Source organism: Barbus barbus (genome assembly GCF_936440315.1).
Source record: "Barbus barbus genome assembly, chromosome: 40".
Lineage (NCBI taxonomy): Eukaryota > Metazoa > Chordata > Actinopteri > Cypriniformes > Cyprinidae > Barbus > Barbus barbus.
Window position 1 is genome coordinate 8,521,203 of NC_136718.1, and position 11,201 is coordinate 8,532,403.

Consider the following 11,201-nt stretch of genomic DNA (forward strand, 5'->3'; position numbering starts at 1 on the left):
TGGTACAGTGCTGGAGGTCCTGCAGGCCCGTTTCTCCGCCGGGGTAACTCACTCCACCCTGAAGGTTTATGTGGCGGCTTTATTGGCCTACCACGCCCTTCTCGGTGGCCTTATAGTGGGTCAACACCCCCTGGTTACATGTTTCCTCCACGGTGCGCTGAGGCTGAGGCCTCCTGTATGACGTGTCCCTCGGGGAACTGGCTGTGGTTTTAGAGCCTATTGAAGAGATTTTTGATCGCATTCTCACTTGAGACTTCCTTCCTTTGGCGATATCTTCTCTTAAGAGAGTGTGGATTTGCAGGCCCTTCATGGCCCCTTCTTATCTCGTCTTTGCCCCTGGTCTGGCCAAAGCATTTATTTACCCTCGAGCTGGTTATTTCCTAGATAACCCTCTTCTATACCACGGCCTGTCGTGCTGCAGTCCTTCAGTCCTCCTCCCTTTGGGGAGCCCGACCAGAAGCTTAATTGTATGTGCCAAGGAGTATGGCGACCTCCAAGGCCTTTCTGGCAGAGGTTTCGATGCAGGATCGAAATTCGATGCGGGTTGGTCCACACCCCTCACCTTTGTTTGGTTCTATGACCTTGATCTTAGGGCCACTCCGGGCTCTTCTGTTCTTTCGCCCTCGTAGTGCTCCTGAGGGATACACACAGGGCAGGGACTTGGAAGTCTGGTGGCGTGGGCATCTCGTTCCCGTAGCGTCATCGATGCAGCTCGAGTTCCTGGAAGGGAACGAGACGCTGCGTCTTGAGGCCATACTTCCTGCACCCCTGCGAGTGGTTGCTTCATTCCTAGAAGCAAACGCCGGCTCCACCGCACGTGCTTTTATGCTTCCCGGTCGGTGACGTCACCTGCCTATGACGTCTCGCCCATCCATTGGACAGATTACACTCTAGTTCAGAGCGCGGTCACGGTAGCATCGTCGACGCAGCGTCTCGTTCCCTTCAGGGAACCGGGGTTACATACGTAACCTGAGACGTTATGTGTGTTTTATATTCAATATATTAATAACAATATCTTTTTATTAATATTTTAATAAATTGTTTTGTGCATAACTGATTATATTCCATTTGGCCCATTACGACATCTTAACCCAAATATTAGAGTGTGACAACATGCCCTGCTTTTGGGTCAACACATTGGCTACATTGTTTTTATTGAGCTGAACCTTTTTCCTGAATAATACTACAACATAACACTACCCGGTAGCAGAGAGAAGAGTGCTTTCGAAAATCACACACAGCAGGAGTGAAGACCATGTAAAAGAGCAAACAGCCCTTTTTAAATCAAAGACTTAAAAGCGTGAGGATTAAGTCTGACCCTCCCAGTGACTGAAAGACAATGTAACTGCTTCATCAAAAAGAGATCAATAAAGGGGCTTTTGTGCTACCACTTGGCTAAATGAGAACATAAATTGTGCTTTCCAATAAAATAATGGCTGGTAGATTCATTTGCACATTAACCTTTTCATGTCTCTCAGAGGGATAGTTAAATTACATATTATTACATCTTTTCTCCAACTCTGACACAAAGCAAGGTGGTCTTAAAATCAAGAAGTCTGCCACCATGGTATCATGGCCAGAGTATAGGAGGCGTAGTTCAGTGACAATGGAAATATGTCTAATGTATATTTTACAAAATATGGATGAGTGTAAAGCATAAGCGTCAAAACCCATAATTCCAAATAGGAATAAAGTGTTGCCAAGGAGAACATAATGGAACATTACACCTATTCTCCAGTCTTTTTCCTGTAAAAGCACAATGACCTAAGATAACAACACCACATTCACTATGTCTTCTTGACCACTTAATATTTATGTAATATACATTATTTAATATAAACCACCACCCCATGGCCTCACTATAAAACATATAGTGTCTTTGCTCACCTCGCCCCTGTGCCCATCCGGAAGAGCTGGATGGCTTTGGTGTTCACAAACAAACTAAAACCTTTAATTGGTTCCAGAAGATGGGAGTCATCCCTGAATGGGAGGTCTGCCCTTAATAGTAAATGACAAGGACAAATGTATGCCATAGAAACAGACAGGAAAGTCTATAGAGGAGGTTATTAGGATGCCTACCTGAAAGGCATCCCATGAATAATTGCAGCACCAGCAGTTTCCATGACAACCCCATTTTAAATATTGGAGGTCAGCGAGAGCTCACATTCAATTGAGGGTAAATAGAATGTTGTCTTTGTCCAGACTTGATCCTCTGTACCCTGAAATCAAAAGACAAGATGAGAAGAGTTAGAAAGAGTTAGCCAGACTAAAGTAGTCATGTTCAGCAACATTTTCAAGTTGTGTATTATGCAAATGAATTTGTTCCTTCATGAAAACAGATTTGGAGAAATGTAGCTACATCACTTGGTCAATAATGGATCCTCTGCAGTGAGTGCGTGCCGTCAGAATGAGAGTCCAAATAGCTGATAAAAATATCACAACAATCCACACGACTGCAACAGTTAACATTTTGTGAAGGCAAAAGTTGCATGCTTATAAGAAACTAATCAATCATTGAGACTGTAATGTGTAACTGTAAAGTGTATTAACAGCCAAAATATGAGTCCATAATCCATAATAATGCTTCCTCCAGTGAAAAGGTGCATCCCTTGTTCTCACATCAAAATTCACTGACATATTTCTGTTTTAGATTGTTTTTGCTTGTAAACGGTGCTTGATCTGTACATATTTCTCTCCTGATTCAGTTGAGACAAATGTTTTCACTTATATTTTTATATGCTCACTCACTATTTTCATAATATGGATAATATGGATATGGATAGAGCAATCAAGAGTTTAAAGTTAAAAACATCTTAATAATAATGGATTTATTTCTAACAAACATGCAGCTTTCGCCTTCATATGATGTTAATCAATGGACTGGAGTGGTGTGGATTGTGATGTTTTTATCAGCTGTTTGGACTCTCATTCTGATGGCACCCATTCACTGCAGAGGATCCATTGGTGAGCAAGTGATGTAATGCTAAATTTCTTAAAATCTGTTTCGATGCAAAACTCCATTTTGGCCTGAGTGTGAGTAGATCTCCTACACTTTCTCATTTTTGGGTGAAAACAGTAAAACAGACTTTGAAAAGTCTAAGCAATGTATTAGAAATACTTTACTGCAGGTACTGTGAAAAATATTTTTTATCTTTGATCATAAAAAATAAAGCTGACTGACTTTGTGGCGTATCTGATAATACTCAAGGCTATAATTAGAGCCTTTACTTAAATAAACCTAAACCAACATCACACAAGGTTTTTAGGAGGGTTAAGAAGTTGGCCCAAGATACAAATCCCCTTATGACATTCTCTGGCCTAACAGCTCTGATCATCTGGAGGGGAGACTTCAGGCAACTAGCTCTCACACATCTGGTCTAACGCAAGATTACTCAAGCACTCACTCAGTGAATTCACATGTATTTTTTCTTTTCTGTACAGTATATTCTTTGAAGATGAAACTAAAATGAAGTTTATAAATCAGATTCTGTCAGTACAACAGCAAAATTGCAAGAGTGATATTGAACAGCTCTGCAAACAAGAAGTTAATAGAGCCCTGCAGTGATGATGTATAGTATTTTTGTAGGCCAACCTCAAAGTTAGCATCACACCAGTTCCACTGACAAAAATTGAAACAATTTTCTTTAGGGTTACTGCAGACAATAAGCTCTGTGACAAACAAAAGTTGGTGATTTTTAAACATTTTGTTTATCATGATAATGTTCACTAATGAACACAAGTTAGATGAGTCTGCCTGTTCATTGTGATGACGTTCAATGTCTCTGACAAACTCTGTAGTCCCATTTAGTTAAAAAGCAATAGCTTTTTTCAAGACAAGTAAAAAATCATTTCATGTAGAATGTGAAATATCTTGAATATGTGTTAACCACAGACCTAGTTTCAGGCATTTAACCAAAAAACAAAACCTTGACTTCAGGATGATGGAACCAAAGATGTTAAAATGCTAACTTATTATTTTTTTTTTTGCAAAATATGTAATTCCTGCAGCACTCTATATCAAGTATTTATTATAATATTACCGGCTGTTTTGTTTCATTTTGTTCTGCCAACAAAATAGTTCCAAAAGCAGAATCAACTTTGCATGTTGAATTGTTTAAGTTGATGATTCAATGACTCATTCATAAAGACACTTGACAAAGTCACTTGTCTGCACCTACTGCTGTAACAATGTAATTTGCAGAAAGACAAACAAAAATCCCAGAAATAATGCACATGACCTTCAACATGTCAACAAGCAGAATAAAATAAAAGTGAAAAGTCCCAGTGCATGTGACTTTTACAGCTAATTTTTACAAAAAATTCCTGACTTGTAAAGCAAATACAGTAACACATGAACAGACTGCAAGAAAAAATGTAGATCACCGGATATAATCCGTACCATGTATGGTATATTAAAGGAATAGTTCACGCAAAAAAATAAATAAAAAATAAGTGTAATTTTAGTGTAAAATATAAAAAAATAAGTGTAATTTTAACTGTAAAAGTTTGTAAAAACGCTACTGAAAAAAAAAACTGTTAATATGTTAACAGTGAGTTCCTGTACTGCAGGGAAAAACTGTAAAAGATCTAACCAGACATTTCATGTAATTTTACAGTAAAATGATGTTAATTGTACAGTTTTTAGAAGTAAAAATAACAAATCAATGTACAATTTACAGTCAAAAACTGTAAACTGATATTCCCAGAATTCCCTGCATGACACTCCACATTTGAAAGTATTTTGTTTAAATAATCCTGTTTTTTGTTATCAAGTTTTTGATAACATCTTCTGTTGTTTAATGAAAGTTTATTGCATTATTTAAATATTGTGTGTTACCATGATGGTGTTTTATGTTTGCATGAATGACTTTGTGCAAATTTCTTCATATTAGTATATAATTCTGCTTGTGGTGAAGCGACCTATGATGAGCTTTGATTCTTCATGTGGCTTTGTCTTTTACCACCTGCATTATTATTGGATTGGATTGGATTCAATTTATTGTCATTGCACATGTAGGTACAAGGCAACGAAATGCAATAAAGAAGAAGAAATACAGCATAACATGAGGAAAGAGAGGAGAAAAAAATTGTCCTCACACTACGCTCCTGGACGAGAGTGCAGTGTGAGAACAGACAAAAACCTCAGCATAAAGCACAGTCAACACAGGAACATAACTTGCATAGTAATCCTAGTTCAGACGAAACAGCCATCCGGCCAGCAGCCATTACAGCGCAAACACACGGACCCGTTATCACTGACAGGATGAAGCGACGAAGGCGTGGGATGGGGGTAGGGAGGTGTATGAGTGTGTTTATGTGTAAGTTCGTGTGAGTTCGTATGCCTTGAAATCCGTTTCGCCAGCACTCCAAACCAGTCGACTCAGTTCGCAGGTTGTGATGCGACATAGCAATTGCCATGGAAACGACCTTGGACAGAGCACAAGCGCCCGACAATAACAAGGTTTTTATTATGGTGGTTGTCAGTATGTTAAAGGTACAAAACAGATTTTAATAGCAGTGTGTGTTGTTGAATTTAGTGGTTTACATTCCAATTTCCCTGTTTGTAGATTACAGTTTTGTGTTTTAAGTTTTTCTGTATTTTTTACAAAATGATTCTGGCAACCACAGCTGCCAGAATTATTTTGTAAAGACTACGGATTTTTTTTTACAATGTACTCACCCTCATATTGTTTTTAAACCTGTTAGACCTTCGGTTCTTAAGAACACAAATTAAGATATTTTTGATTAAATCTGAGAGCTTTCTGACCCTCCATAGACAGAAACGCAACCACATTTAAGACATTGTTAAAATAGTCTATGTTGCATCAGTGGTTTAACAGTAATTTTATAAAGCTACGAGAATACTTTTTTGCAAAGAAACCAAAAATAACGACTTTATTCAATCATTTATTCTCTTCTGTGTCAGTCTTTGAGGTGAGTTCACAATAGCACCACGAGTCGATGCATGGTTGTGCATTTCTCTGCTTGCAAACAAGGTGCAGCACATCCAGGTTCTACATCAGAACGCTGGCTCCTGCATCAGAAGCACCACACGCATGCATCGTGGTACTCCTGTGAATGCGCAGTGGAGACTGACCCAGAATAGAAGAAATTGCTGAATAAAGTCAATATTTTTGTATGTTTTGCACACAAAAAGTTTTCTTGTAGCTTCAGAAAATTATGGTTGAACCACTGATGTCACTATTTTAACGATGTCCTTACTACAATTCTGGGCCTTGAACTTATCAGTTGTGTTGCTGTCTATGCAGGCTCAGAAATCTCTCGGATTTCATCAAAAATATCTTAATTGGTGTACCGAAGATGAATAACAGTTTTACATATTTGGAATGACCAATAATTAATGACAGAAGTGTCTTTTTTGGGTGAACCCTCCCTTTAAATATCGTGGATGAGCCGTAAACGTCACATGACAGAAAGATATCAGCACTTCTAGGACTCTGCCTCTCCAATCAAATCCAAGGACCGCAATTACAACATTAACATGTTGTAAAGATGAAAACAGTTCAGGTGTACTCTGTTAATCCTTTGAACACTGTTTTATGTGATATTTTATTAGGTTGTGTTATCCGTGGCATAATTTCTAAAAATATATTCTTGATTAGCTTTGGTACCATATGGCAACATTACTATTTATTTTCCAAGTGCAAGTGGTAAGTGCTGAAAATGACCATGTTCAATGGGGCTTCACCTCACAATGGCCATTCAATAAACAGGTGCTTTACGCAGCACAACAAATTTTAATTTATTGCCCATACAAAAAGCAAATGCTTGAATGTTCACCAATTGCAGACCTATTAGCAGGGACTGAAATGAAGGACAGGTTAAAACTAATATCTAGCCAACAAGTGTGATGATAAGCACACAGCTTTACCTAACCGAGTGAAGTCTTTTGGCAGGACACAAATCAAACATCCTTCATCTGTCACATCCAAAGATGTCAAAAACTCCTTGAGAGAATTAGGCATTAGCATTGCTATTCATCTTAGACAGTTGCAAATCATACACTGTTACAATTTTTCAGTAGCTGTCAATGGATAGACATTTTCCACATAAGGTTGACACAAGTCATTTTTGACCCACTTTGACCCACTGTAAAAATGAAATAATACTCAGGCATCCACATGTCACAAATCTGTGCACACAAAAACAAGATAAAGCATCATTAACCATCTCTTGTGTCCACATGAAATCAATAAACAGCACTAACATAAACCTAGAAAATGGCAGCATAACTATCACACGCCTCTGTGAAAACTTGTCTTTACTATCAGGCTTCATGCATGCAATTGGCCCTTTTAAATGTTTGATTTGTTTGTGTGATTGGCAGTTCATCCATTATGGCTTGTGGATGCATTTCAAAGCTGTGAACATGACATGCAATATATGTCTCGCTGTAATGCTGCGGACCGAGTGCTCACAGCCAACAATCTGAGCTGAAAATGAGCCCACAGAGAATTTCTTTGTCCTTTAAATTCTGCTTGATGCCATAATAAAAGCAAAAATATGGCATGTTTTATGCTTTAGAAATGGGATCTGTCTGGAATATTTGCAGACATTCACATTTACACTGCAATCGGACAAACGAGAACTCCCATTCGTACAACACAAAAACACGTCTAAGAGCAAGACTCCAGAAAGCATGCAGCGTCTGGCTTTAAAGAAAGTGCCGACATGAGCTTGACCTTGGTGCTACCTCTGTCTAGAAATCCATCAATTTTTCAATGAAGTCTGTATTAATAGAATCTCCACTCTGCTGTTCATGGGATTCACACGAAATGTACAGTATGCGTGCTCTCTACTTTTTAAACATAAATGAGACAGACACCCACTGTTCCCAGATCTGGCACGATCGTGGGTAGAAAGTAACACTCTAAATCTTTTATCTGGTTCTCTTGACTTCACTTGATCCACAAACACCATCTTTGAGTTTCTCTGTAAACCCAAGCATGATTTTACCTATAGGCAAACGGTCCCTTTAGAGTGCAAAATGAACTGTGGTGTTGTTAAAACCTCAGCTGACATGAACATTTGAGAGTAGCGGTTGACAACACGGTCGAGGAGCATGTAAAAATTCTCCAGCTGGTATTGTGCACTCAACCTGAACTCTAATCTAGAGGGTGTGAATGAAAAATTAATGCTCAGCATCCAAAAGAGCCAAGAAACCACAGTTACAAGATTTATCTAGCTGGATATGACTGAATTTTGAATGAAGCACCACAGAGAATCTGCTGGTTTGCATTCACACTTCTATTCATAGGATACCAATGTCTCCCTTATAATGAACGTCTATGGGTCAAGTATGCGAGAACTTGGCCCGTAGACTTCCATTGTAAGTTTATATGCCTCAGCACAATTTTTTTGCTTGTTTTTAACAACAAGAATAAACTGAAATGATTTTCGACAGCATGTGTGGCACGGACCCTGAATATTCCTTTATTCTCTCTCTTCAATGACAGAGGTGTTTACTCAGACTGAAACTATTCATGCAGTTTCTGACAAAAACTGTATTATTTGGCTGTGAAATTGGTGGTGCAGAGATTTGAAGCATGCATCCAACAGGTACGGCACATCTCACACCTTAGCCTCGAGCTGCTGCATATAAACATCAGCTCTCTGTGACTCAACAAGCAATGCTGGGAAAGGTGAAAATGTAATATGTCACAGAAGACAAGCCTTCCTCCTTGTCTCTTCCCCCTTGACTTGCATCAAGACAGAGGTGTGTGCAAACAATCTGGCTTCCCTAATGATGCTTTGAGAAATCATTGTGTTTTTTTTATTTTTTTATTCTCTGACAAACCAGCAGAGTGCAGCAAAAACTGCCTCTACTTCTAGTGCAAATTATTGTTATGTATGAATGAGTGCTCATTTTTATTCTGGAATTTATTCTTTCTACAAAACAATGCCTCAATTTAAACATACGCTGCCTAATGCTGCATATCAAGTTTTGAAAAAATAGCACCAAACATGAAAAAATAAATAGGCCTACTTTTATTAGATATTCAAATTATACAAAGATTGTGATTACTCAGATTACAATACAGGTTTAACGCATAAAACCATATAATGACAAATTATAAAAAAATAAATAAAATCAGGTGCATTGTCTTATTTGATTGCAAGGCATGATTTAATGTCACTGCTTCTTTAATCTTCAGAATAACTGTGGGAGAGAGGTGCATAGACTGGATGAGGTATTGTGAAAGACTTAAATCAAGCCCATTGTCAAGAACTTTCATTTGAGAGATTCTTGTGAAATAAACCTCTAATCAAAATGCAGCATGAGGTTTGTCCATGAGGGAAGTCAGTTTGTCAACTAGACCTTTCAAACAAACAAACCAAAAAAAAAAAAAAAAAACATCAATCAATTAATCAATCAATACGGCTTCAAACATGGTTGCAGTTATTTAATTCACATCATTAAAAGGAGGGTTTCTCTCAACCCAAGTCTCTAGTGGCATAATAAACACAAGTGGAATAGTAATTTGGCAGGCAGAATACATTTTTAATGATACTCCACAAATATATTTTAGTGGTTAGACAGACTGGAACAGATTCCAACCAGTTCTTCCAAGACCTATATTTTATAATTCATTCACAAATGGATAACTGAGAGAGGTCCATAGGCTTCAGCTTGGCAGGGTCTGGACAGATGTTAATGTTGCTGAGGTTCACTGTCCAGAAATGGTGGTAAAAAAAAAAAAGGAGAATAGAGAATCTAAGAATAGAGAATCTAAGAATGTGGACTAATTATGCAATATTAATTAAATGAAAAGTGGAATGGAGACCGTAATTTTTAATCTGAATGATGAGTTTGCAATAGCAAAAAATAAAGGTTCCTCAAAGGTTCTTGAATCGGTTATGTGGTTGGTTAGAGGTTAAAACACCTTTCATAACAGTGGTTATGGATTCTTTATTGATGGTTTCCTAAAGAATAGAGAGTAAAAACTAATTTGTGGAGCTTGGAATGATTTTCCTACTGTATAATTGCATCAGACTCTAAAACCCTTCTGTTCTAATTGCAACCTTTATTTTTAAGACTAGACCAAATTAGGAAAATGGGTTCACTAACATAAGCAAAAGGATTTACTAACATAAGCAACATTTATCTATTTTATAATCTGCTTCTGTGAACGATCTACCAAAATCCTATAACTCTTGTAGCCTAACTGTAAAAATTACAAACATTTCTCAGCCCATAAAACAACAGGCTGCAGAATAATATCTCACCTAAATATAAACCGTCATATCTCTTCTTCTTCTTCTTTTAGATAGCCTTAAACTATTAGTGTTGTTCTGTCTCAAACTCGTTTACCTGTTTGACTTCCCACAGTTTTCAGCCTCTTCGCGTCTGCCACTGTAACAGCAGCATCTCTCCAGCCATTCCACAATGCCAGAGACGAGACGAGCGCTCTTCCCAAGCGCAACTGCCACAGAGGAATTCTTTCCGCTATTTTCTGCCTCCGGAAATCCAAGATACTCCTTAAGAAACGGTAAGACGCGCTGGTGATACCCGGCTGGATTACTGTGCGGCAAATGACAAGTAAAGCAAACGCGTTACGCATGGAGTATCCTCAGTCAACCCGTTCAGCCTCACAGACAGAGGTGAATGCGCGGATCCACGCCACACTGCGCCACGCGTCAACGTGTGTGGAGCCGCTCGCGCTCACATCCCCGCTGTGACGCAACACAAACTTCACATCACTTGATCTGCTGTCAGTTCATCAGCAGCACTGATGAAAGAAAACACCGCATCCCGTGGAAACAGAGTGGGAGGAATATAAAAATACTTTTTGAGTCGTAAAAAGTGTTAGAAGATTCATCAATAATGGATTAAACACATGATATCAGGTTTCAGATTTCCTCAGTGTTTGAGACCTGTGCTGATATGCACATTTCATATTGGGTAAAAGTTGGGGGAAGTGACTGTTAAACTGAGCAGTATTATTCTCCTCTAAAAGGAAATACATTTAGAAAACCTATTCATTTTAAAGCATCTCATGAATTAATGAGAAAATAAAATATCCCTCAGCGTTGGCACAAAATCCACAACTGAAGAACTGGCTACTTTTCAATTCATGAGTGTAAATTTGAATTGAATTGGCTCTCGTGAATTTGAATTGAGGATTTTCTTCAAGGGGATGCAATAAGATTTAAATAATTATATTATTAATTATGCCTAT

The 11,201-nt window shown here is 38.2% G+C and overlaps 1 protein-coding gene across 1 annotated transcript in view; it reads right to left on the reverse strand.

Annotated features, from left to right (window-relative positions):
- Positions 1–10,704, reverse strand: part of LOC306859783 (contactin-4-like) — a 77,666-nt gene extending 66,962 nt beyond the window's left edge. Inside the window, exons 1-2 of the mRNA XM_079401039.1 lie at positions 10,334–10,704; positions 2,080–2,219 (exon numbers count right to left, since the gene is read on the reverse strand). Coding sequence (XP_079257165.1) covers positions 2,080–2,134 — 55 coding nt within the window. The 5' untranslated portion in view covers positions 2,135–2,219; positions 10,334–10,704. The remainder of the gene's footprint in view (positions 1–2,079; positions 2,220–10,333) is intronic.
- Positions 10,705–11,201: the final 497 nt, after the last annotated feature.